Here is a 27,912-nt window from a genome sequence, read left to right on the forward strand (position 1 = left end):
ACCTCTGGAAGCTGCAAGATGCATCTGCTGGCTTGGATGCACTGACTCCCTTCAGGGCACGTATGTGGATCACGCATCTTTTGACTTCTGTTCAAACAAAAAGAGGCAAGGTAAGGAGAAAGTTCTGTCAGAAACAGCTATTTTTAGAGCTGACACATCATTACGCGTTGGTAAATCACTATGCATTTGGTAAACTTGGAGGTTATATACATATACAAATACTTGTGGGCTTAACTGTGAGAAAATAAAACAGACATTGCCTCTTCTGCTGCAATCAATACATATCAGTATGCACTGACAGACTGCAAACAACTTCTGCTCCGAGGTTCACTGAATATATTTGCTTGTACTTTCATAACACTTTTGTGCTCCTTGCTTACATGCAGAACTCTACAGCTCCCACACTGGATGGCTACCATCTCCTCAAATTCCCTGCACCCATGTAACTTACCAGCAACTTAAAAAAATCTAATCAAAAAAACCCCTGATAGCTATATTGAGCCACTAAACTATCATCAAGCCAAACCAAACAAAAAATCCCCTCTTCTCACATCGCCACCACTCAGCATGGCTTCTAACTAGTTCCTTTTCATCATTCTTGTGTAGAAACCAGCAGATTATCTGTTTGGAATGGATAAACTGAATGCAGTTTTCTCAGTTGTTCTCTCTCTTCTGGTGCCCATGAGATTCTTGATTACACACAGCACTTTGAGAAGTGCTGCTTTCCTACTTTTGCTGATGTTGAGTGGGAGCACCTAGAAGGCAGTTGCTTGTCTCAGGAGGCTGGTGGTACAAGTGCAATTTGGTCTGTTTCAAGCCTGAGGTTGCTGTCCTGTCACTGCATCAACCGCTGAAGACGAGCACGGTGCATTTCCTTTTCAGTGCGTGCTGCTGCACAGTGCACACAAATGCTTGGGTATGCTGACCTCTCCCTGGTCTCCTGACTGAAAGCACGCAACCCTTTGGGTCACCTTTCACACAAGGTACACCACATCCCATGCTCAATGTGGCCTCCTTTCCAGACAGACAACAACACACAGACAGTAAAGCGGACAGCAGTTACGTGGCTAATATACCACAGCTCTCAAGCACAGTTGCCACAGGTATTTCTTGGACAGGCAATGCCAGCTGTCCCCAGCTACTCTGTTCTGTTGGCTGATATCGAAGTAGATTATACATGTATTTAAATAACCTCATGTTGTCCCCATAAAAAAAAAATCACAAAAACGTGTCAGACACACCCTATACACCAAATAATCCATGCCCAGAGGAACGTATGCTCATTTTAAAATTCCAGAAAATCCCAGAGAGAAAGACTTAAACAGGTGAGGATTACCAAAGACAAAGGAAGAAAAGCAAAGACACTAAAGGAAAGGGCAGGGAAGGACAAAAGCAATATTAACTATGGGAAATTTGGTTTTAATCCAATATGTATGTACTAAAAGATTAATGAGTGATTGTGAGGGAATTAAACATCCTCCTGGCAATATAAATTATAAATCATTGCTGGCATGCAATACTGTCAGTTTATACAGTGCTGTACAAACAAGCAGCAAGATTCTCTGCTTAAGGTTTAATCTGTTCAAAGTTTAACATACAAGGTCCCAGATACTGCACTCTGGTGAACACGTAGATTTTTTTGATTAACAGAGGTAAACGAGGCTCTACATAAATGCGAATATGGGATCAAGATAAGCTCAACAGGGATGAGATACGTAACTAAGGATTAGTCAAGGGAGAATGCTAGGAGAAGCAAATAGGCAATCACTGCAGGAGGAGTTGTGTCTATCTAGTGACCCTGTGTAAAGGGATCAGGAATCACTTCCATGTGATTCAGCTCCTTACTCAAGACAAGACAGCAAAGCAAAACAGGAGCAAGAATAAAGCACAATAGCAACATTTTCAATTGATCATCTTATCCTATTCCACACACTGAATGACAAAAATACACGCAAAGAGAACCTACTGTAGATAAAACACAATTTTAACCTAGTTCTCATCTTCAAAATCAGCTGATGTGAAATTCTGTAACAAAAACACAAAAACAAAGTTTTTCTACACTGTAGCTGGTAACTGCACTCATGCCCTGGAGTGACTGCTCTCCGTGTTCCAAGATACAGAATCTGAGCTGGCTATCAGGACATAGATAACTGGTGCTACACTTTCTGTCTTCCCTTCAGCACTTCCTAGCAAACACTACTGCATAACCACCTGCTCTTCCCCTGCCTCATTTGAAATATCGCCTCTACACCCACTGCAGATGCTCTTGTTCACACAAATCTGATCCACAGCCGGCAGGTGCTTCTATAAACTTGGGATTTCTTTGAGATTCTACAGCAGCTGCCCTCCAGCGTTCTGATGCATTGCCTCCAACCACACAAACACAATGCCTGAGCCTGCGTTGTAGTTTCCCCTGCAGGATGCATGGTTTCTGTGATCTACCAGTTCTGACCAGATCATGTCAGTGTCCTCTTCAACAGAAAAATAACTTGTTAACTGTACTGATATAGTATTTTCCCTGAAAACATTCTCAACTCCTCCAAATTCTGGGTGTTTAGAACTATGCTTTGAAAACAAAACAAGCAAAACCAAAACAAACAAACAAAAGCTTCATACGTTTCTAAAGGCAAACCCTGCTGGTGCTAGGCATGGGGGAACCTGTAACAAGGGCTTGATTCAAACGCAGCTCCAAAAAGGCATTCACTGCACAGTGGAGAGCCACTCTGAACACCCTGATTTTGCCTTGCAAAAAGAGGGCACTTTATTTCTGTTCTGACTCGTCTCTGCAGAAGTAACTGGTCCCTCCTGTTGCTCCACCACATACACCCCTCTTTCTCTTTTGTTGTTACCTACAGACAGTGGGCAGTGTTTAATCAAAAGATCTTGTTTCTTTGAACTTTGCTTGAAAAGCAGCTCAAAGCTTTCGGCACTGCCTCTGATTAGCTAGCCAGCAGGGCACATTACCCCTCAACTGAGGCTTTTTCTGTATAGCAGTGTAACCACAGTCAGAAGAACGTGACACACTACTGCATGAAGCATGCCCAGTTCACGTGGGAGACATTGCACACCGGGTGTACATTTGAACACCTCTCCCTTAAATCACCCCAAATCACCCACGTTTTTTCTGGTAGCAAAGCGTTCAAGAACCCTGTATGCTGTCTCTTTCATTTTCCCCTTAAGAGGTCAAACTCCTCTTGCTGCTAATGGGAAAATCTCCTCTTCCTTTCCTTTCTGCAATCTTTAAAACAAAGATTTCACTCTCAAGCATATATGGTCCACATGGCTCATGCAACTTAAAAGCAGTTGCAGCAAGCATCCGAATCCACTGTACATGCATACATCAGAAGATCTTATTCCCCCTGAGGCTCATGGGATGCTCAAATAAGGGGCCTGCTGCTGCTATTACTGTCATAAACAAGACACATATGCAGGAACTCAGGGTGATGACAACCAGGTAAAAATGTATTCCTATCTTCCCATCTGATTTCACTAGAGGGGGCCCTAAGACCAGAAAACAGAATTAGCAAATATAACAGTAACATATAAGAGTTTAGTAGGACTGGATTTAGTAGGAAAATCAATTGCTAATAAAAACTGCATGGAAGATGCAATGTATTTGCTAGTGGAACAGTACGCAGGAGCTGGAAAAGGCAGCTCTGATTTGTATTTGGTGATAGCAGATAAACAAGCACATTACAAGACAGCATTCCAAGCATAAGTAAGGCAATACGTGTTCACTCCTTTTCTCCATGCTTCTTCTTCACACCTGCAGCCTCCTTGCTCCACATACAGGGAGCACCAACACATTTAGTTAAAGTCACTGTTTCAATTCACATCTTCCTAAAGTTCCTCCAGCTCAGATCTCATATCTCAGAGAAGTTACTGAGCCAAGAGAGCCTTTCATTTAAAAGCTGGGCCTATCTTATCAGAGTGCAAAAATTCCAGGTACTGATAGTACAAACACGTCAGCTCTGTGACCCTTCTCTTAAACCATTGAGCAGCTAGGGCTAAAAGATTCTGAAGTCTTTTGGGCTGCCTACAAAGCTCTGGGTTATGACAGTGTTTTCGAAGCATCATCATTCAATACCAGTGGAGAAAGAGGTGAAAGGTATAGGAAACTGAGAGGCCAGGAAGAACTCAAGGTAGACTGATCTGCCTTGTATTAATATTAATATTAAATTAGTAAGAATTTTGAAGAACAAAACCAGTAACCTCCATAAAGCATTACTGACTGATGACCTCTGCTTTGGAATTTTGAAGCACAAAGTAAGGGAGAAACATAAAACTCCTCAAAATTAGCACTCTGACTTGTATGGAGATTTGGACATCTTTTTGCAGCCTTCCCATACTCACCCTCTGTTCACAAACTGTCCCTTGCTGACAGTATCTGCTTCAATGCAAATATCCATGAAGTCTTCAGTGCGCTAAACAACAACAACAAAAAAAGATTCAGAAATGAAGCAGTTAACATTTCAAAATGTCACATCCATGATACTGCAAAAATGCCCAGTTCTGAGTCTCACAAAAGGAGGCAGATGCATTTCTGCATTTCATGCTTTTTCCTTTCTCAGCTTGAGATTTGGAAAATCTTCCCTATGAGGGTGGTGAGGCACTGGCACAGGTTGCCCGGAGAAGCTGGAGAAGCTGTGGATGCCCTATCCCTGGAAGTGTTCAGGGCCAGGCTGAATGGGGCCTTGTGCAGCCTGGTCTGGTGGGAGGTGTTTTGCTCTTCCACAACCACCTGCATTTACTGTCCTCTAACTCATGGTAGCCCCTGTCCTTTCTTTAGTGCTAGTTCTTTTTAATTCTTTGCTCTGTGAGTCAGAAGAGAGAGAAAAAAAAAAAAAACACACTTCCTGGCAGTCATTCATGCCCACAGCTTCATTCCAGCACCCGCTTATAAAACTGAAGTACTTATGTATCCAATTTCCACTCTCCCATGGGTCAAGAAGGAAAGGATTGTCCACTTCAATGCCCTGTTTCCTCCTGGGTAACCCTAAAGCTTTTGTTTGCTTAGTGAAACTTTCTTGTTATATAGACTCCTCCTGATCTCACCACATTCATTTTTATTTAAGTCTCCAGTGCTTTTGCTTTTACACCAGCTCTGAAGTTTGCCCACTCCTAGATTCAATCATGGGCCTTTACTTGCACAGGGCAATGAATTATTTAGACAAAAGAACGAGAATTTAGCAAGAAACAAAACCTGTGTGGGCAGGGAGCATTTGGAATCCAGTTATACTACAGTCTTACCGTCAGATCAAGCTGTCTGTTCTGAGTTGCAATGGAAAACTCAATGGTGGATAATTTCAGTTCTTCCCAGTCCTCTGGGGCCGCCTCCTGGGGGATTTCTGTGAATCAGAAACAGAATATAACATTAAAGGGAATTTACTTATACAGATCATCATTTCACTGCTGTGAAGCACAAAACATCAACGCCAGCCACAAAAATCACTTTGACCCATTGTGACCACTAGCTTTCCTTCTTTCAAACATCACATTTTTTTTTGGGGGGGGAGTACTGAAGGAAAAAAAAAAAACACTGGCATTAACACAGCAACATGAAAGACTATCAAGCGTATTACCTGGCAGCCCTGTAAATCCTTATGCCAAGGATTAACAAATCTCCTGAACTAGCATTACAGGAACATGAAGTGCTGCTACCAGAAAAAAAAAATAAAAAAATAAAAAAATAAAAAAAAAAATCCAGTGTTCAGGATGCTGTGATAACATGTACCTTCTATAAGAGAAAACCCCAGGGTTCAGTTCTCACATACGGGTCACTTCTATCTAAATACTTCTATTTAAATCACCTCTACTAGGTGACAAGGTGACAAGCCTCTACTAGGAACAAGCAACTGTGAGCCCACTGCACATACTGGCTTCTTCACAAATCCACTTTTGCTTATGAGACCACAAGCACTGACTGAACTACCCATTCCATTTCTGGCAAACGCCACTGTAACTATCTTGACAAAGTCACAACTTAAATGTTAATTAAAAAAAAAAAAAAAGGAAAGGGAAAGTAGTAAGACAGTGGAAAAGTAATGCAGAAAAAAAAAGTAAGTAAAAAGCACCCACAGCTCTGATTGATTAGACAAACAAAGGCTGTCTGTAACTTTACACCAAAATACACCCACTTCACCTTTTCGGGGAGGTGACCAGTATAAGCGAAGTCGCCTGTAAAGCCTCACATACAAAGGAGGTCTGGACGGTTTCTCCTCTGGCTCTTCTGGAGGTCTCTCAGTTGGACCCAGGTACATGAGGTCAGCTTGACGTTTCTGAGGCCATTCCTTGGATTTACATGGAAAGCAAACACAAGAGACAGAGGGCCTTTCGTTGAGCACCTGCCTGTTTATTGTGCTTAGTCCTTCAGCCGATTTATTCTGTGCTCACAAGCACTCGTTCAGAGCTACCCAGATCCTGCCATGGCCTCAGCCTACTTTTTGGCTCTTCAGGCTCCAGATTCCTATGCGAAATGACATCTCTGCAGCTTGAGAAAGATCAGCCCCAGTTCCCAAGTCTTCTAACCCACTCCTTCCCTAAACAGAAGCGGGATACTTTCCCTACCAAAAGCAGAGGGTAAAAGGAAGTGTTTTTTTTGCTGCCAGTGCTGGGTAGGGTGACACAGCTACTTCTGAGGGAACAACCAAAACTGGCAAGGTCAAGAGTAATGTCTGAAAGCACAATTGTTTTCTGCGTGGCATCAAGGCAACCTCAAAGAGAGCGGCACAACAGGGTCTAGTGCAAACAGGCAAAGACAACAGTGCTGTGTGCAGCCAAGGGGCACAAAAATCTGGCCAGCCTTTGTCTTTTGGCACCTTAAACAATGGAGATCTGACCTTATTAGAGCACCTGACTAGACAGGTGCACACAATGGGTCTTAAGGCAAGTCAGGTGAGCTTTATAAAGATCTGAGGAAAAGAAATACTACATTATTCTCAGTGATGCTTCAGATCCACTGCCAGAAAGTGATGACCTACAGCAGAACCTTAGCTCCTGAAAGCCTCCAGCTGCTGGCAAAGTTTATTTCCTCTCATTTAATTTTAAAACTAATTTCTGAAAATGCTTAAAATAGAGGACGTATGGATAGAATAATAGGATCTTTTTTTAAAATGTATTGCCCTTTCAAAGGAGAGCTACAGCAAACCCAGCAATGATAAAGCACACAGCTGCAAAGAAAAGCTAGGATAAGATTAAACTCAACACGCTGGAGCCATTTCTTACCCAAATTAACAAAATGATAACATAGGAGGCACATAAAGCAATGGAGAGCACAACTGGGGGAGATCAGGAAGAAACTTTTTTATCTTAATAGCAGTAAAAGTAGGCACTTCTCTTTAACCTTCAGCAGGTTAAACATATCTTTTAAATGTACAATGGATAACTCACCAGTGAGACTCACTATCAGTGCCGCTCACCGAGGCTAAGACCTCAATAAAAGTGAGAAAGGGGTTGGAGAGAGGTGAAGAATAGGTTTCTACCTAGATTACCAGCACACAAAATCATCATCTCAAATCTCTTGGGGACAGGGAACGGGGTGGAAATCTTTCATGAATGTATTACAGCCTTAACTCCATGGCTGCACAATCTCATCTACCATCGCAGCTCCTGGGTATTTCCAGAGCCTTTTCATGAGGCTCCTTATATGAGAAGAGAAAGGCATGCGAATGAAAATGCCTCATCTTTCATGCAGGTCAAATTTTTAATTTTCCAGGATCATTTTAAAGCAACAGTTAAAGGTAAAATAAAAGCTATTAATCTTCATGTTCATTTTACTACACATGGAAGCCTGATTATCAACATTCATGAGCAGTCTAATTATAGACAGCTCTGCCAGATGAATAAATCAGAATGAAATGTTTTTGTAAGAAAGACTGTTTAGAAAAGGTGACGGAGCACTTTAATGGTTATGTTCAGCACCGCTACCACTCTCCAGCTTCAAAAATGGTTACTGGCTCCCCCTGGTGACCTTGCAGCAACAGATCTTTAGAAATTATGTATTTTTAAAAGGTATTCTGCCTCCCCTTCATCTCTTCATAAATTAAGTCTATACCAACTGCTACATATTTCAATGAGTTGAGTTTCATTCCCAATTTATATATTGGTACCAGAACTTCAGAAAAAAAATACAGATAACGTATACAAAGCACAGTCAGCCTTTTCATTTCTCATCTATACAACCATTATAAACACTTCCCCCAATTATTCTTACCTTTAAAGTACTGAAAAAGTGAGCTGCTTTAGTTTTCAGAGGTCCAAGGTACCAGTACCTGAAAAAAGAACAGACAGAACTTCTGAGATATCCAGGAGATGATACTGGGGAAAGGGAGAAACCTTGCTTCAAGTTAGAGCAGAGTTGTTTGCCGCTGAAGTTAGTGCTCCCCTACAGCTTTAGCTTCATGATACTACAAGTATCTACACAGCAGCAGCAGCTTAGCAGTGACATCCCTTTCTGGAGTTACAGACTACCGAAATGAGGTATACAATCTTCTCTACAGGCAGCCTGACATCTCAGTAGCAGAATTTTACCTAGTTACAAAACACAAATAGGAAAAATTTAAAAGTCTATGATCTAATTGTTGATGGGATGCACAATACCTCCACAATATCCCATAAAGAATAAGGTTGGAGGAAACAAGGAAACAAACAAAAATCAGCAGCTTAAGCGTCAAGAGAACAGAACCAGAAAACATTCATCTGCCCCAAAGTACTCTCAGATCAAAATCAATGTTTTAAAAAATAAAACTCCTGTCAGCTATGAAATATTGTATACAATCTAAAGATGTGATTACGTTTAGGTAGGCTTGGTACACATTTTGATCACTGTGTTGCATCAAAGAAGGTCAACAAAGCACATTAAACTCCATCAGCTCAACAGTATTGGAGATGTAAGGATATCATTAACTATTAAGGCATGCGACAGTCACACCATTCTCATCAAGCCATGAAATTGCCTGTAAAATAATAAAGCCTCAAAAACAAAGCACATCACCATGTCTCCACCAGAATAGTACTTAGCTAAGGGATAGCCAGACAGTTCTGGAACTGTGTCTTACTGATCAACTCTCTTTGCAGTAGATGCCTTTTTTTTTTTTCAGCTGTCCTGGAACACACTAAATGTTTACATAGCCCAATATCCCCTCTTTGACAGGCCAACAGGGACCAAAACTGTATGCTTATGGAGAAGCATAAGAAGAGGACAAGGACACTGGGCTCTTATCTCAAGCACACTGAGCCCCCGTTCATTTGTGGCTGAAGTGCTTTCCAAGCTGGGCATGTTTTGTGTGCATCCAAAACCATTCATGTTAAAAAAGGCTTGAAGTTGTTCACACTGCCCCAGGTACAAAAGGTGCTGTCATACCTCCAGCACACGCTCCAAGACTCCTATGAAAGGCAACTGCTGCAGGAAAAAATGTGACTAGACCTTGCCTAGGCCAACACTAGGCATGAAACAGGGCACAGGCAAGCCTAGTAAGAACACGGAAGGGCAAGAAGTGCTCTTCCTTAATCCTGGGGCTGCAATTAGCAGGATAGCTCACAGCACAGACAAGTCAGCATCTGCTGACATAGCCAAGGGCTATTTACTGCATCTCTCCCATCCCACATCACCTCTCAAACCTACTCAGATATCTACCAGACTCCAGAGGCCTGCTACCTCCTGCTTCCTCACAGATAGCTCATTCTCAAAACACACCTCATTTCCTTACGGCTGTGCAGCAGCAGTCCGTGCTGCAATTCCTCTCTAGCAGCCTGAGAAGTGAGCTGATTTGGCCCTGCTGCTCCTTCACCAGATAACGCCGGTCATTTGATACACAGACAGAGGCATATTAAAGGTCCATTTGGAGAAAACCCAACAATTATTAGTTTAGCATTCAGAAAACAGTCCTCAGACAGTACAATCCACGCCACTCCTGGCAAGAACTGAAGGGCATTTCTACTGCATCTGATGTTCCTCATTGGAATTGAGTTACAGAGTCTGCATGCATCTTTTCATTGGCAGTTGACGAAAAACAATGGTCAACTACTTTACTTAGACTTTCCTCAAGGGACAGCTTTTCCCACTGATCCAATCTGAATGAAGTTCCAGAGATAGGCACCAAAAGGCAAGCAGAAAGGAAATACTTTAAGAAATAGTCAGCATTAAATAAATGATTATTTCAAATGACAAAAATCCTGACATGTCTTATACTTAGTGTACTGATAAACCTAAAAGGAGTGGGTGCTTCTGCCTGTCAAAAGTCTTCACTCAAAAAAGACTTCTTTACAACAGGGGGGTATTTCTTTTTAGACAAGATGCTAAAAGAGGTACAGCCTCAAAAGAATGGTGTTTTCTTACTTGCTAGCTTTAGCTCCTGCATCTCTGTAAGATCCCCATCTTAAACCAGTCACTGCAAACACAGGCTGTTCCTTTTCCCCCTGTAAAGAAAATTAAACAGTGCAAAATTACGTTCTCTTACCTTTTTTCCAACTTTGTTTTTTGAAACTAGAAAAATATCATTTCTATATAAAAACTGATTTCTGATTAATCCCAAAAGAGAAATTTTGCAGGAAAGGTATGATAAATAGCTAACAGCATTAAAGGTTAAGCAGGATTTAAGTATTACACATTCCATTTACTCCCAGAGAGAAATACAAGAGGTAAAGATTTTAAGAGGTTGACTGATCTTGACTGCACACCCAGCAACAGCATTTAGTTTCGTGGATAGTGTCAGCCAAAAGCAAGGTGATCTTGTACAGCAACATTAAGCTCTTGCTGCAAAAATGTCTATTCTACAACACAACAGAAAAATAATAGATATTTTAAAAAAAGAAACATACTGGGCACAGTCAAAAGTTTTCCATTTCACATATTTCAGTTTAAAAAAGAAAGCTATTAATTCAACAATACATTTGAATTTATTAAAACAGCTTAGACAGCTATTGTTATCTTTCACCATTTCCACAGAAACATCAGCATTAGTAAGTTTTGCATTCGTCAGAACTCTCTAAGCCTCCCAAAAATACATTCAGGCATTCAAGTGTTTTCTCCAGTTTAAACCAGCTGATGTCACAGCACACAGTGGAGAAATGACTGCCAACCAAACTGCTGATATCATAAGCTAATATAAAATTCACAACAGCTTTACACAGAGGAAAATTAGTCTATTTAAACAGAACTACATGAAAGTAGGGAAGTTTTAGAAATATTGGATGCCAAACAAACGGGTGCTTTTACCTTGATCTGCAAGACATCAAGTGGAACTGTCTCTCCCTTCAAAATGGCCAATGTAGCATTAGTAATATGCCTGCAAAACAAAAGAGAAGGAAGAAAAGGAAAACAAACAGGTAGAAAGAATACACTTAAAATGAAAAAGAATACGTTTTAAAATTATTTATGCTTTAATTTTATCTTGCAGGCCCCACTACCAATTCTGGTGGGGCTTTTTCTTGTAGTAACCACAATACAGCCCCAAGAAAAGAACTCTGACAAAGTGCTGTGCCTCTCTGAAATCAAAAAGCAAAGTAGGTGGCTGCAACATGTGACGAAACCTTCATTTTAACAAGCAGGAAAACTTCTGACAAGCAAAAGGAGATTCCCAGACAAAGCTTTCCAGAGAAGTGCCAGATCATCAAGGAACAGTTACCTGCTGTTTTGGCTGTATCTATGGATCAAAACATGGCTTTATTTTATTGGTGGCAAGTGTAATAATCTCAGAGGGAAGCAAACAGGTATGAGACTGGTCTCAATTCACTGTGTCTGGGACTGTATTACCTCTGTATGTTAACTTGAAGTTTTTAATCAACATAAATCTACCTATCAGCAGCGGTCACATTGTTTTGGTCTCCATTATGTTGTGGACATTAGTTAAGATAATTCTTACTTCATGTCATAAAAGGTGGCTTCAGACCTTGAAGCATATATATCATTAAAACCTTTTTTTTTTTTAAGGAAAAAAAATAATCTAGGTTCAGGTAAATTTAAGTTCCATATTGTGCATAATTCATGTGTTTCAGCTAGAAAGAAAGACAAACAAACAAAAAACCCACAACCAAGCGCAGCTTTCAGATCCAACTACCTATGTGAATCAGCAACAAAAATTACCCTTGGCTTAATCACACTTTGGATAGAGAAGGAAGCTGGTACTCCCTTGGGCCTTCTTTTCTCCTAATTCATACCTTTCTGTAAGACCTCTGCAATTCCTACACTCCAAAGGAAAGATCTAATAGTGACGAAGGAACCAAAACCTAAGAATTTCTTTTTAAAATATCACTTCTGCACTTCTTAAGTCAGGTTCTGTTACTGGTGTAGGTTGTTAAGCAGCCTATTGACCAAATTCCTTTCAACTTCACCAATACGCTGCAGTCTAACTTCCACAGTTCATTACCTGGGGACAAGAAGATCACTCATTTCACACAGCTTCTTTAGAACCCAAACATAAATTATTATTTTAATCTTCGCTGCTGATTACAGCCTTGTCCATCTTGCTGAGCTTCAAAGCACTCTGGTGGTTTTAATGAAGGATGTTATGCCAGTTGGCTCGTGGATTTTATGTATGATGGATACCAGCAAGGGTTCCGCAAAGAAGAATGCTAATGAGTTACTGGGAGAACCAGAGTGAACAGATTTCAGTAGCAAGGAGAAATATATTCGTTAGTATGGGAGGAGAGGAATGTAAATCGAAAAGGAATGTGTGGGGAAAAAAAAGATTAGCTGACCAGACTTTGTATTTTAAAACACAACAATCTTGCACCAAACTGAAACACAAGCAACAGATACTGCCAGGCTGTGTCACATCAAGGGTGCTGATAGGTAAGAGTCAGGTCGTTGGACAGCTGCAGTCACAGTGAAGGGCAAGAAACTCTGAAGTCAGTAATGGGATCCAACCTTTCCCACGGAGGCACTCATCTGCCTTACAATGCAGATACATAGCAGGCTACGTGGGAACTGTTTTCTAGAATTCTTTAACTGAAGAAGGGCTGGAAAAAAGGAATTTTTTGGTTTCATATCCTTGCTATTGTATTTCTGAACGTTCCTAATAGGTTTGATTCTACTGATCATTTTTTTTTATTGGTTTTGGGTTTTTCGTTTTTTGAAACATGCCAAACTCAGCATCACACAGTCAAAGAGCAGTTAGCCACAGTAAACAATTTTAAGCTCTGATGATACATACTTTTCCTTCTTTTAATTTTTAGTCAGCTTTTGGAAGTCATTAACACAAGCAAGTCCAGAGAAGGATCAGGCTCCCCAGAGACTGCCAACTTCTATGTAACACAGAAGAAAAAGAAAGCATCAAACTACCAAGATGCATGGCTCCTTGAAAACAAACAGAAGAGGTGTTTCAGAAAGGTGTAATACTTACTGAACTTGGTTCGTGCTCTCAGGGTAGAGCGTGTGGCTCAACGTACAGGTCTTTCCAAGTGGTATGAATCCTATAGGAATCTTACTGAAGGCAGCCTGGACACATAAGGGGAGTAAATTACCATTTGCATCAGCTGAAAGAAGCTTTCTGTGTGGAGATCACAGCTGTGTCTGATATCACCCCTTTGGCACTAAGCTGCCAGGCACCTCCTTAAATGAGGCAGTAACACATAATGACTCAGAACATGGCAGCCGAGTCTCTGAGCCCACCGCTGCCAACAGGGTACAAAGGAGCTCTCTGTAATCATTACGAGCATTGTTACATGCAGGTTGGCAGACACGTCCTAACTAATGCATGGGTTCTGTCAGCAATCTGCCATCTTTCTTAATACTGATGGTGGCAGCGCAAGCTCTGCATCTCATTTACCATTGCCGAAATCCCCATCTGATAGAATACTCTTGCATGGCAAAGACATTTTCTCAGTTAAGGAAAGGAAATTAATTGATTCCTCTGGCATCCAAGTGATGAGGCAGCAGAAGGTCTAATTTTTGGAAATCATTGACCATGTTATTTTTCTGTGCCACAGTTCAGTAAAAGGGCTTGTTGAAGGAGTAAGTTATTGCACTGCACCTCAAAATAAGCTGTGCTTTGTGGAATGTTTCAGCAAATCAACGTGAAGCACTGCATATCACAATGTACCATCTCCCTCTGGGGTGGTGCTCCTAGCAGTGCCACGATACTGCAATCCCCACTGGCTAGATAACATCCCTCTCACTTCATGCCCACCTGCTCTCCCTTGCTATCTCTGTCTCACCTGCAAGTGTTAACATGCTCCCAACACCCCTCTCTCATTTTCTTGAGAATTCACAGCTTAGTCAGTCAGGCTCTGCTCCCTTGGCCACTAGGACCAACGCTTCTGGAATACCTTGCACAGGCTCTTCTTATCCAGACAACTGTGGTATGACGTACCCGAGTAAAAAGGGAAGCAGAGCACAGAGTGAGGGGGCTGAACTACAGATCCCTACTCGTAGGACAGAGTGATATGAAGGATGAGGAGAATTCTTTGGCCACAGACACGATGGCAATACTACAATGCACTACTCTTCCGAAAATAGTGCTGGATGCAGAATTTTCTATGCAAATCAATCCCAACTATATCAAGATGATAAGTTAAAAATAGAGATGAAGAACTAGCCAGTAAAGCCTCTCAAATTTTTCTTCCAGAATCTTTAGATTATAGAGGTCTCAGGGATCAGCTACAATAATACTAAATTTAAAAAACTGATGCCTCAGAACTAATTCAGCTAGCACCCCCTTAAAAACACTGGCAGAGTTGCAGAGCTTCTCTTGTCACATTCAGACAAAGCAACTGCCTAAAGAGATGCAATTCTAGCTGCCAAGTATATCATCGTAATCTTGTCTGGATCATTTAATTGAGTTTTTGCCAGCTCTTGCCGGAAGGTTTTGGGAACAATGATCCCCTCCTTTCTTCGATAACACTGTCCTCCCTCTTTGAAAAGAAAAATCTCTCTCATTTCCATTCTGAGTGTTCCACCTTGAGAGGTTACAATTTGCTTTCCATAGCCATCTACATAGGCAGGTATTCACAGCTTGAAAAAATGGCAAAACAACCATAAAACAACAGGAGCACAGCCATAAGCAAATTCAGTTTCAAGCCTCTATAAATACAAGAAAAACAAGTACTTTTGCCCAATGCTTCTGCAAAACAAAGCAGCACATACAGCTGTCTATGGATCTTTGAAAGTTGTGCATTTGGCTTCTCAACAATCCCTGCTCTGAAGCTGGAAGCTTCCCAAAGTCGAGGCTTGGGAGCCACTGCACTCCGTGAGAAAGGGAATGAAGACCAATGGGAAGAATTGCAGGACACTAGCATGGCTGACTTATCATGCAGCACGCTGGCTTGGGATTAGTAAGCCACACTATCTGCAGAAAAAAACTGGGACCAAGGGTACACAGTGGATACACAAGACACTTTCCCTAAGAAACAGACAAAATCCTAAAAGTGACAGACTTCCTCACCTCATCAGCTCTGCGGAGAAGTCCAGTTATGACCTGAAAAACATGGGAAAGTCTTAATCTTGGAGAATTTTATTTTGCAATTGCAGTAGAAAGCGATGAAATGCATATACAAATTGATTCTTTTGAAAAGATTTAAGGAACAGCTTCTCTTTTGGAACACGCGACTGTTGCTTGCATGGGAAAGGAGGCACACTCAGTGTGCAAACATGATGGGAACAGCAGGGTTCTGAGTGCTTATGAGTATATGCTGGCACCACAACTGATGCCAGTGTAAATGCTTTAACACTGAACAAACCCAAATAAGTCCCTTCTGTATAAATGCAAGAACCACAACTGGTCAGTGTGTGATTAAGAATTATAAATTCTAAGCTCAGGAGAAATTAGCAGATGTATTCCAACCACTTTCTTTTAAAGTCATTGTACTTCATTTAGCCATTGCCTTATGAAGCCAGTAGTTAGCATTCCTGGAAATGCTTTAACAGAAAAACAACCTGCCTTGAAAGAGAGTACTCCCCAGTTACGCTGGCAGTTTGCTCCTGTCATTAATTGTCTTGACAACAGACATTTATTAAATGCATAACATGCTTTGGCATCACTCCCACTTAATTTTTAAATTATTTGATTCCCACTTTGCAAAAAACACATTCATCCTGGGCAGTACAGATAGGCTAGTAATAAACTTTGAAAATTAAACCATTAGAGCTACATTGCACAGAAAGAAAAAGTTGGAAACATTTCTCCCCACATATTTTTCCCATTCTAAAATGAGAAAATGTCAGACATTCTTGTTCCCCACCCCATCTCCCATCATCACTTTTAGGCAAAAAACAGCTATCGCAGTTTGCTTTTTCCCAGAAGCTCAAAATATTGAATGAAAAAATGGATGCTGAAACAGACAAATCTTCAGGACTAGCTGTTGTGACGTCGTTGTATTACACGGGTTCAATCTTCTCACCCTCAGCTTGGCTATGAATCTCAACAAATAGGACAAAGCTCGTGAAGTACCTCTTGTACTGTGCCATCTCCTCCTGCAATAATGATCAAATCTGTGTTTTCCATCAGTTCCAGCAGCTTTTTGGCTTGCCCTTCATAATCAGTCTGAAGAAATAGAAATACAAACATGAGAACTCAGGTGATTATTTCTAGGGTTTCTCTTCTGTAGAAAAAAAAAAAATCTACCCATTTGTTTAATAATTATTCTCATATAAGCACAAAGTACTGTGTACTTCTTACATTACATTCACTGAGATTTCTTCACCTTATGAAACAAATCCCGTACCTAGTACAATACAAAAAGTAAACACACATACACAAAGCCTATAAGAATACCATAGTAACTCTCATTCGGTAGATCTAGATTATCCAGCAATAATCAAATTTCCAAATCGTTTTACATTTAAATAAAACCACAGGCAAACTACACTCTTGCAGATACAAGTCCCGTCACCTTTAGCAGCCAAGGTGCTCAAGTGCATCTCCTGAAATACAGGAGCAGCTACATGAAAGGCCGCTGCCCAACAGCAGCTAGGAAGCTGCTGACAGCTGCTTCAGCAGTAAAGAGTACACTGAGTTTCTAAACCACCAGAACTAGTGTTTTTTTGTGTGTTTTGTTTTGTTTTTTCTCCAAAATGAATGCTTTTTGCAGGTACATTTCAGCCCAAGTTACTAGCCTGGCCCTGTTTTGCTAACTTTTCAGATCTGAAGTTACAACGTGTCAGTTTCAATTCTTGCAAAACATTTTTTGGTCCTAGGCTAGGCCTACGTATTTTCAATGAACAGAAGAAGGCATTAATAAAAGCAGCATTTTAACACTAAACAAAAACTTAGAAAATTATTCCAAGACAGGAAGATAAATATTCGAGTATTTCACTGCCAAGACATAGTGACTACTAGACAATCCACATATCACAGCCTCAAAAATCTGCAAAAAGATCAGAATCCCTTCATGTTTACTTTTTATTCTCTTTCCAATGAAAACTCCTCTGCTAATTCAGGCCTTTACAGCTCAGTTTTCTACTTTTGTGATGGGGATGTTGAATTAACTGGGGATATACTGAAAAAAAATGTAGTGGAAAAATAAAAGGTTATTTTTAATTAATTTGAAGAGTTCCACTGCACATCAAAGTTCCTTAGTTCTGAATTCTGCAAGTGCAGGCAGAACTGACAGTTTCAACAGTGATGGGCATGCACTGCTAGCCAGCACGCAAGTATTTAGAGATTTTCCTCTCAAACATGAATTATAGAAGGGCTGCTTTAGACAGTCAGACAAGTACATGTGCTGCTTTAGCTGAAAATTAAAAAGTCAGTACAGAGTTTGTAAATTAACTGTGAATTAAAACGAAAAAGATTAAGTACTATTTTAAAATCTCAGTAATTATTTCCTCCCATCAGATGCCTATGGGACAACTAAGAATTTCAAATATACCCCAAATTGAATTTCAGTTCTTCATGAGCAGAAAGCAAAGCAGACAATATATCTGTTTTAACAGAGCCTATCAGTTCTTACCTTAACCACAGTTACATCCAAGCCAGATAAGTGCAAAATTGGAGCAGCATTCTTCTCAAAAAGGTTCCTGGCTTTACTAGTTAAAAACAAGGAAAAACTATTTCAATAATCTGGTAGTTTTTTTAAAAAAAGGAAGAAACAAATGAATAACAACAAGAAATATAGTTAAAAACAGAGCATACAATCTACACAATCAGTCACCAGACCTGCCAGTCAGGAAAGATGAGATTTCATTTGTTTCAAATGTATTATATTTCTAGACTCGTATCTCAGATGTCAGCTTTTTTGTTACAGTTTTAATAAATGCAGAAAAGGTTATCTGGCTTTCCACAAAAATAATTTTAAAAATCAAAACAAGATCTCCAGAGAGAGATTTATTAGAAAAATTAATGACTTACAGAGCAGCAGGCTTTAATACAACAAAGAAAGTCCATTTGGATTTTCAGAAGATTAAAAATATATATTTATTTACTTTTACAGATTATTAAATAAGTCTGGAAGCAAAATTTGATCTGACCTTCTTTTGTTAAAGGACTCGTGCATTTTATGCTTGTAAGCTTTTAATGAAATAATCATTCATTAACAATATATTACTTAGAAGTGGAAATATGAGACCACAAGTCAGAGACTTTAATTTATTGACACTATGCATTTTTTAGTCATGGGTGTTTTGAATAAAAGCACGTAAGCTCAAGTCCTCCCATGTCAGATACATCATTTCTCCGATATCATTACTGAGATGCAACTGATAGCTTAGCTGATTAGCAGAAATAGACATACATCATATCCAAGATAACTGTTTTCCACTAATGAATATGCAAAAACAGTAGCTAACCTCTTCCAGGAGTCTTGCTCTCAGCCCATATTTAGCCTCCCAGTTTGTAGGCACATCCCTTTCAAGGACAGGTTCCTACAGAAGTAAGATCACTGCTGGCTAACTTCAACTCTTGAAGCAATCAAGGTCATCACTTATTTCTATAGTTTTTGAGGAGGTAAATGTGCCACATACAAAGGTATGTGGAGGGATGACAAAGACCCAAACACAGAATAAGAGAAAACTGATATATATGTATATATATTTGAAAATCATTCTTTCAACTCAAGCATCTACTTCTGTTCTTCATCGTATTATTTTTGGTGATAGATATTCTGGCATAGCTACACAGCACCAGCTTGGCATCAGAGGGGGGCAAAAATGAGCTCAAAAATTTGGCCAGCTTTTATAGTGAATGGCAGATTAGAAAAACAGAACGAAGTGTAGGGGAGGGGGAATTTTACCCTTTGCAAGCTGCTGGGTTGAGGAACACTGTCGCTTTCTTCAGTGGCATACTGGAAGGAATCAGCTGGTTGCCAAAAACCTTAATAAGAAAAAAAAGAGCACAGTTCAGTTTCTCTTTTAAGCGATTAGTAAAGCAGTTCAAAATAATGCATCTCCCTAAATGTCAGGAGGCTTTCAAGCCACAAGACAACCAAATGACTTCCATCTGCAGTCATTGTACAGGTCTCCTATCCAAAGATCACTACTCTTAGCAACAGCTGACAGCATTGTCATAAGAAATCTTTATCTCAGTTTTACAATTCAACCAACTTTTTTTTTTTTTTGTCAAATTATAGTTTTCTGGTATGGGAGATCCAGGGAGAACTATCCTTGACTCTTAGGTTACTTGATTTTCCCATGTAATTCTCATGCACCTGCTTGCCACCTTCTTCTTGCAGCTTTTTCCATTTCTGTCCTTCATTTCTCACATCTCATCTGCTTATTTTTGTATTTTCTATGCTTAAGTTTTTGAAAATATGAAAGATAATCACCAGAGAGTTTGTCCTCACCTATGTGCAAGCCCACTGTTTTCTCAGACACTTTTCCCTCCTTCTGTCTCTTTATTACAACCACTGAATTCGTCTTCATCTTTTAATCCAGTTCTGAACAAATGTCTTCATTTTAAGTTTCTTGAGAATTATTTCATGCAGCCTCTTGTGCCTTTTAGCCATTTGTACCTATGTCCACAGCTTTTCAGCACAGGAGAGGCATGAGAAGGCAAGGCTTCCACACATCACTTCCCACTCTGCAGACCTTTTAGCTCACCTAAAGGCATCCTCACTACCACACAAATCAAACTGGTTTGGGATACAAGGCTGACAACACTCAGCAGAACCGACCAGAAGCCCCGAAAATAAAGCAGGAACAAAAGGTTACTGTGCTGAACATGACAGTCATCTGTCCCTACTTTCTTTTTCCTTTACTTTAAAGGTTAATCCCCTGGCAGGAGTTTTTATATTGAAGAAGGCAGACACTGTGCACAAAACAGTGTAGATTTTAGTGATCATTAGCTGTTTAAAGTTGAAATTACTTCCCCTTGCCAACTTTGCTCAGGAAGCCTCAATTATTAAGTGCGCAGCTGGCTATGTCACTTAAAACATCCAAATTTCTTCTTCAAGAGAGAAGAAGGATAAGAGAAGTTACTGAGAGTAAAGGAATGGTCAAAGAAAGGGAAATAAATCAACAGCTCCTTAGCTTTACCAAAAAATTAGCTGGCAAAATGATCTATGTGATTTATTGCATCTAGGGGAGAGAGTGGGGACAGGATTGGGAAAGATAGGAGACCTCTGGCACGTTACAGCTGTTAAAAACAATTAATTATTTACTTGGGGGAGCACGGTGTGATGTATTTGCTTGCTCTAAACAACCTAAAAAGGCTTATAAAAATTTTAGGAGTACTGACATGATCATTTCTTTATGTAATATACTTAGACATTTATGTTACATATGGGGGCACTTCGAAGGCTAATTCAGATTTTTAAGACAGGAAATAAAAAAATAATAATGCAGCATTTTCAAAGTTTTTTTTTTTTTTTTTCTCCCAGAGCCCAACGTAAGGAGAGCCAACTAAAAGCCATTAAAAATTGTTATTAAATATATATAAGGCTATTATTTAGGAAAAGCAATTCCTTTTTCAGCTCCTTGTTAAAGCAAAACTCCAGGTGTTGCATTTCTGGATTCCTAGCATGAAACTTACTATTTTGCAATTATGAAAAACCCATTACACAAAGGCTTTACGGTGTGTTATGAACACAAATAGAGAAACAATATTCCATTACAGAAAACCATTCCCACTTCGCAGACTGAATTTGTCACCTAAGCAGGACCTGCCTAATACAGGCAGTCACTGACATCAGTCAGCGAGGCCACGTCTGCAAAGCCCATAGTCGGCTGACACTGGTTTGTTTGGGAAAAGGAGATGTAAAAGGTTTTCAGTTCGGTAAATGGGTTCTTCACTGGGGAACCTTTCTGTAACCATTTGCCACCCCAAGGCTGTCATTGCGAACTGGTATTTTAATTCGGACATGCACAGTGGAGTTTTTGCAGTAACTAGGGCTATAGGAGATGCTTTGGCAGCAAGGCAGGTTATCAGCAATTTGGTGTTGTTCTAGGCTTAAGAACTCAAACAACTTATGTAAAAATAATAGGGAGCCCCTCACATTTCACTCTGACCAAGGTTTTTCTTGAGTGAACCTGCCTCCATTTTTCTCAGCACTTATACAGCACCATAAACACAAGTAGCATTTTTCAAACAATTACAGATTGCTGCTATTCCAAAGATCAAACCAGACATTTAATGCCTTGATACTATATTGCTGTGGGTTTTCAGGCTGTATTTGGCACTGACACATCAGTGAGAACACAAATTACAGCATGAACTGATTACTGAACTTTCTGGTTCATTCCTTTCTAATGCAGGAGTCTTCTGCAGGATATCTTCCCAAGCTTTACCCCCTGCAATTGTAGGAAGCTTTATTTTATTTAGAAGAATAAGCTTCAATTACTGAGGTATTAACTGCTATTTCTGGAAAAAAAAATAAATTAAAAGCTATTGCTTTGATATCTGTGCAGTGAAAATGACTATAGAAAACATAAAAATGAAGAACAGGCACTTTGAGTTGGTATAGTCAAATACTAAATGTATTCAGCTCTGAAGGTACCATTTTTTATTATTTTTTTTAGTTATTACTATATTTTAACCATAAAATTATCATATTTTTTTCCTCATTCTTTCACTAGACCTGAGCTCCCTTACATCTGTTTTGGCAAAAAAATCCACATTCCAGATCAAGTGGCTGTGAACATCTTCCCTTCAACATCTGGCAGATAAAAATTGGGATTATGCAGGTGCACTGCAGCTATAAAGCAGGGTAACCTTAAGCAAAGGTCTTTAATGAGAAAAATAATGTTCAGCATTCTTCTCAGGCCCCAGTACATAGCAATGGGAGCAGTATCACGCCCTGCAAAATCTCCAGCATCTGGCACGGAGAAGGGGGTTTAAAATTAACTTTGTTCGAAGGAGGAAGAAAGACTTAAAATGCTGCATGACCCCACCGAGGCAGCCTGAGCTATCGGCACAGCGTCCCTGATGAAGGCGCTCAGGGACGAACAGAGAAGGGTGAAGCCTGCCCAGCGGAGCGCTAACGGGAAGCGGTTTGCCCTGCCTCTGCCCCGACAACGCGCCTCATGGTGGATCTCAGACTGCAGCCTCCTGTCTCGTCTTCTTTCTACCGGAAAATATCAGGCCCAGAGGAATGCAGCCAGCAGAAGGAGAGGCGACTGAGGTGTACCCCAGTGACAGCACCCCAGCTTTGGGTTGGAGGCCGGCCGCCCTTCGGTGCTGGAGCAGCAGGACACAGACGGCAGCGTTGTAAGGCTCGTCACGCAGAGAGGGCCTGCTGGGAGAGTCCCAGGAGCCCTGCACAGCCAAGATAAGAGGGGATTTTAATCTAATTTTATCACTTTAGATGGTATTACCTCGGCTTCTTGGCACGCAGCTCTTCGTAGCAGGTTATCGCTGTTAGGTAAGACAGAACAGAGTGGACATTAGGTTGAGTAAGTTTGAAACAATTTGCTCATTTTCACGATATCGGTCTGTACCCTTTTAACACACGCTTTGACAGCTCTAAAATAAAAAATACAGGTTCTTTAAGGCCTATTTAACACATGTTTAAGGATAAAATGCCCTTGTAAGCACACGTGCATAATTTTTGATGTTTTTTTTTTTTAATATGTGCACACAAACACAGTGTTTTTGATAGTAAAGCAAAGCAGAAAACAAAAGATGCCAAGTGTGCTGAGATTACAAAGGCCATAAGACACAGTACAGCTATGGTTTAATTTTAAATTGCTACATAACTGCACAACTGTACTCCAGATCTAAGGGGTTTTTTCAAATGCTAATATTACCTGGTTTTTACTCTGAAGGTACTTCCCACTCTGACAGTACAGAAGAGCTTTAGAGTAGACTTAAGGGGAACTTACACGGACTTCAATCTGTGAGCCTTACAACCCTGAGCTTCCCCATCCATCGGTTTGTCAGCTGGACATGTTAATGCAGCACATGCTGCCCAGCCAGGTCTGCGCATGGACTACAGCTGTAACCCAAAGAGGTAAAAAAAAACCCACCTCACCAAAATTTAAAAATAAAAAAGAAAGTATTGGTATTAGATACGCCACTGACGGTCGTGTCAGAAAGAGATTCCAGGCTAATCCTTGTGCTTGTCATTGGCGACAGACAGCATTAGCACAGTGCAGGCAGCCACACTGGGGACTGAGTTACTGAGTGCAGAACACAACTCAGTTCTTCTCCAGACCCAAAAACACCCTTTTGGGCCTCACAGACAAAAAGGAGAGTCCTGTTGCGCAACACCCAGCCTCACCTGTCCTCTAGGTACCAAACACTTCCCTCTCCTTGCTAAAACCAAAAATCTCCATCAGTTTTCCCTTGGCAGTATCTGGCAAGGCGGTACAGTCTTGCCTCAAAAATCTCCAATACAAAAAATCAATACCAGTTATAGTCAGCGTAACACATACCAAAATTAACATACTAGACCCATTAAAAGGGAAAATAGCACACTCCCGCCCCAAACTGTGGCTCATTGGGCACAGTCTGCAGCTGAAATGGCAGAAGAAAAGGCAAAGCCTTGTCCAAAACAATGGACCCAAGGAGGAGTGGGATCTGTCCCATTCCACGAGCCTACACTATTTATCTGTCACTGGAGCCATATAAATTATTGCTTCTGACATCACCAAAAGATGTTGCAGTGTGCTAAAAGGAGACGTCAGCTGACTTTAGGTGAGATACTGTGTTCTGAGAAAATAACTGTGAAGCAAAAAAAGACAGATTTATTCTTAGTAAAAGCAAAAAAGACTGGGAGAGAACTCATGCACGGAAAAAGAAAACACGTAAATAATACCCCATGAAGATAACAAGTAACTGGAATGTCTAAAAAAATTTCCTTGGAGGCATAGTAATGCATTTAACTGCCACGTTATCTCCTTCACACCAAAGCAGCAAGCCATTTGTATTAACTACCTGAAATATTACTGAGAGGAGCAGCAGGCCTGTGTTTGATTGCGCTAATCTCGCGAAAGAGCTCCATTAAAATAACTCTCTCTGCAAAGGTTTGTGTACGGAGCCAAAGCCGGGTGCTGCAGCTAATTCCCCTTCAATCAGGACAGCAAGGGGGGCTGTGCCCACGCTGCCCTGCTGATTACAGGCCCTCACACCGGACTTTTCCCCCCTGTGACTGACTGTGTGGCTAGAGGAAACACAAAGGAATTGCAATGTCAATACATAAAGCTGAAATGTTATGGGGTACCAAGAAAACCCCACTACCAGACGATGGCCGCGCAGCTGATCCATTTGCGAACTGCAGTCCTGACCTCGTTAACAAATCCTAGTCAAGTCTGTGTGATCTGATTGCTGCACATCACCGCTGCTTTGCTCAGAAATCAACCTGGGTCACACCACCAGCCGCTCTGCCTGCCTCCTCCCTGCAACGTTATAACGCCTGCAGCGCTAAGAACCTTTAAAATTGAGTCCAGCACAACTTCCAAAAGCACTCAGAAGATACTGCATCGTCTGTCCCAACCTACAAATACCCCCAAAATAGTGATCAAGAAGCTGTGAGACGCCTGCAGCCACAGCCCATGGCTTGGGACAACCAGCTCCCCTGGAAGTGACTGCACCACGAGCATCTAAAGCAGCTCAGATGCAAGATCCCCGTTCAGGCAGGGTTACCAGCATTAAATCCAGGACTCTGACATATGTTCAGCCAACAGGAAGCCCAAAAGCACTCTGACCAAAGCTGTGCACATCGGACCAGTCTCCAGAGCTCCCACAGAACTCCTTCCAGATTTTATCTTCACAGAGAGCATTTTGGCTGCTTCCAACGCAGCAAGACCACAGCATCCTCTCTGCTTGATACCAGCACTTACTTTCAGCTTGGCGTTGGAAAGACATGAAAGACAAACCTAGGTTTGAATCAGCTTTACCCAAGGATCAGAATTTATGCCCCACGTTTTTTGATGAAGTTTTGATGAAATGAAGTGGGCCGCTGAAGAAGAGAGATGCAGAAAGGTGACCAAGTGAGTTATCAGTTGGCAAACACTCAGAGACTAACGCTCAAAATTACGGATAAGAATCAGACTCGGATTGCTGGCAAGCAGTCAAAGGCCCAGATGCTTTGCCAGCATTTTCTACAGAGGAAGTCAATACTTCAATGCATACAGAGCTGAGTATCTGAGGGGTCCACTGCCTCGGCACGATGCGCAAGTCCCCGTCCTGACCAGGATGATCACTTGCCCAGCAGTACCACTGCAACGCTCTGGCCAAACTGGACAACCAGTTAAGCTGAGATTAAACTCCTGCTGGGCTGCTGTAGCTGGTGACTCACTGCACCACCTGGACACGCAGAGAGCAGCCACAGCCCTCCTTAGGAGAGCAGATCCAGGGCAGGAACTGGGAAGTGAGAGGGGATTCCAAATCTGGTGGAAGTTTTAAAATAATCATATGGTATCTTTTCTTGCTGTTTTATTCATCAGTAAGGAACCATCTCAAGAAAAGACAAAGAATACGATTCAAAAGGATTTGAATTTTATCCTGTGACTCCTTACACTAATGAATTCGATGAGCACCAGCAGCTACCACACAGAAACACCGCCAGAATTAAGTTACGTGCCCTCTTTCCATCCTATTAAGTAAGAAGAGATCAAAAAAAAAAAAAAAGCAAGTTGCTTACTTCTCTGCAATCAGTCTCACCCATGTTAAACAGAAGTACAGCACTGCGTATGAGCATGTATCTGACAATCTGCACACCCTCTAAGGTTGGATCTGTAGTATGATATGCTACTGGTTAAAATGAAGTTAACACACACAGCCATGTAATCCAGAGAAATTAAAGGGAAACAACCTCACATGCGACAACACTGAGTTCCCATCTTTCTTCTCCGATATTACAAGGGTATTTGCTATCTCAAATGCAAGACAATAGATTTGAGAAGCATACTCCTTTATGAGAAACAAAGGAATTTTAAGGCTCACCAAGGTTTTATAAGACTAGCGATAGGGTTTTAATTAAAAGTAGTTCAACCAGACATTACGTCTATCACTCTGCACCTGAAAAGCCTTTGCCACCTCCTGACTGATGTCTCTTTTGAAGAGGTGCCGTCCATCCGTTGTATTATGTATCTAGAGTGGCTGAATCACAAACGGTGAAGGGGAAACCAGCACAGAGCTTCCTCTGTACTCTTCCAGTTCATCTAAAAAATTAACCTTTTAAACCAGTCAGCGCTTGCACAAACACCTCCAGAGATGAAAGGCTAACACACTGATCCGAAACTAACCACTGCATGAAGAAAGTCAGACTGGGCTCTGAGGCTCCCTGGCCCTTACTGTCACCTACAACCTTCAGCCTCACTCGGTGATGAATCCTGTCGCTCCAGCACCCCTCTCTCCTGTGCAGCCTACGCAGCACAAGGGCAGCCTGCTGGAAGGAGATACCCAGCTCCATTTCCCTGCAGGAGAGACACACAGGGGGCAAGTCTGGAGAAGGCGACATTCTCCTTGTCCCCCTCTACCTGTGTACCATCCTCCAAAGTCTTACACCAGTACCCCAGAGCTCTTCTGTCCCTACAGGCGTGCAGAGACTGACTACGGAGGAGTTGCCATTTATTTACAGGACAGATTGTTACTTGCGATGGCTCCACTTGATGCAGACATCACAGCCTCTGCAGCCAAAAGAACGAACCCTGAGAGGTCAGAAAAGCAAATTATCTTCTCCTTGCCAGAGAAACAACTTAGAAATTCCATGAGGATGAAAAAAAGAAGCCAAGAAGGAGGATGCAGGAGGGGAAAAAGCTTTCCTCAGCTGCAAATAAACGAGCAGGACCTCAGACAGCCAACTCCAGCGAGTCAGAGGCTCATCCGAACCAACGCTGAGCTAAAGCAAGCCCCTCCGTCAGGAAACCCTGCGATGCCAGAAAGCGAAGCGTAAGGCTTCACTAAACCTTTAATCTGTGCTAAAAGGGCAAACACACGGCTAGCACAGCGTGCCTGGAGCACAGCAATTGGGCCTCGGGGGTGGGCAGCAGCAAACCCCACAGCCACCACAGCCCAGGCGCGGCTCCCCCACAGCCGCCCCCCCCCCTCCCCTTACCGGTGCCGGCCGTGCAGCCAGCTCGCCCCCCAGCCCAGCAGGCCGGCCCCCAGCGCCGTTTTCTTCCAGTGGTTCCTGAGGGTGGCCAGCAGCCCGCGGGGCCCGGCCATGCCGCCGGGGAAGGGGGCCCGGCCGCCGGGAAGCCGCGCTCAGCCCAGCCCGCGGCCGCCGCCGCCGCCCGGCCCGGCTGGAAACGGCTCCCCCGGCCCCGCGTTCCGCCCTGCCGAGCCACGAAGGGAGGCCCTAAAAGCGATTAAAAGCCCAAATCCCCCCACAAAAAGCCTTTTCACGGCCCTGCCGCCGTCCCGCAGGGCGGCCCAAGGCCACCTCCAGGAGCCAGGGGAGCGGTGGCTCCACACAGGTGTCTCGGAGAAGCTCAGAATCACTAACATTGGGAAACACCTCCAAGATGTCTCAGAGTGCTTTTTTTTTTCTCGCTAGCAAAATGCCATCTTCGTCAACATCCAAACATTTGTTAGAGTCTAATATAAAGAGTCTAATATAAAAATATTAGAGTCAATAAAATTATTTTTATGTAAAAAACTT

The 27,912-nt window shown here is 41.7% G+C and overlaps 1 protein-coding gene across 1 annotated transcript in view; it reads right to left on the reverse strand.

Annotated features, from left to right (window-relative positions):
• Nucleotides 1-27,571, reverse strand: part of AGK (acylglycerol kinase) — a 29,736-nt gene extending 2,165 nt beyond the window's left edge. Inside the window, exons 1-14 of the mRNA XM_068662974.1 lie at nucleotides 27,367-27,571; nucleotides 22,682-22,721; nucleotides 19,165-19,244; nucleotides 17,887-17,962; nucleotides 16,386-16,478; nucleotides 15,381-15,413; nucleotides 13,341-13,435; nucleotides 11,216-11,285; nucleotides 10,337-10,416; nucleotides 8,213-8,270; nucleotides 6,143-6,290; nucleotides 5,251-5,348; nucleotides 4,354-4,424; nucleotides 3-87 (exon numbers count right to left, since the gene is read on the reverse strand). Of these exons, the coding sequence (XP_068519075.1) occupies nucleotides 3-87; nucleotides 4,354-4,424; nucleotides 5,251-5,348; nucleotides 6,143-6,290; nucleotides 8,213-8,270; nucleotides 10,337-10,416; nucleotides 11,216-11,285; nucleotides 13,341-13,435; nucleotides 15,381-15,413; nucleotides 16,386-16,478; nucleotides 17,887-17,962; nucleotides 19,165-19,244; nucleotides 22,682-22,721; nucleotides 27,367-27,476 (1,137 nt within the window). The 5' untranslated portion in view covers nucleotides 27,477-27,571. The remainder of the gene's footprint in view (nucleotides 1-2; nucleotides 88-4,353; nucleotides 4,425-5,250; nucleotides 5,349-6,142; nucleotides 6,291-8,212; nucleotides 8,271-10,336; nucleotides 10,417-11,215; nucleotides 11,286-13,340; nucleotides 13,436-15,380; nucleotides 15,414-16,385; nucleotides 16,479-17,886; nucleotides 17,963-19,164; nucleotides 19,245-22,681; nucleotides 22,722-27,366) is intronic.
• Nucleotides 27,572-27,912: the final 341 nt, after the last annotated feature.

The sequence above is a fragment of the Anas acuta genome, chromosome 1, assembly GCF_963932015.1.
Source record: "Anas acuta chromosome 1, bAnaAcu1.1, whole genome shotgun sequence".
NCBI lineage: Eukaryota > Metazoa > Chordata > Aves > Anseriformes > Anatidae > Anas > Anas acuta.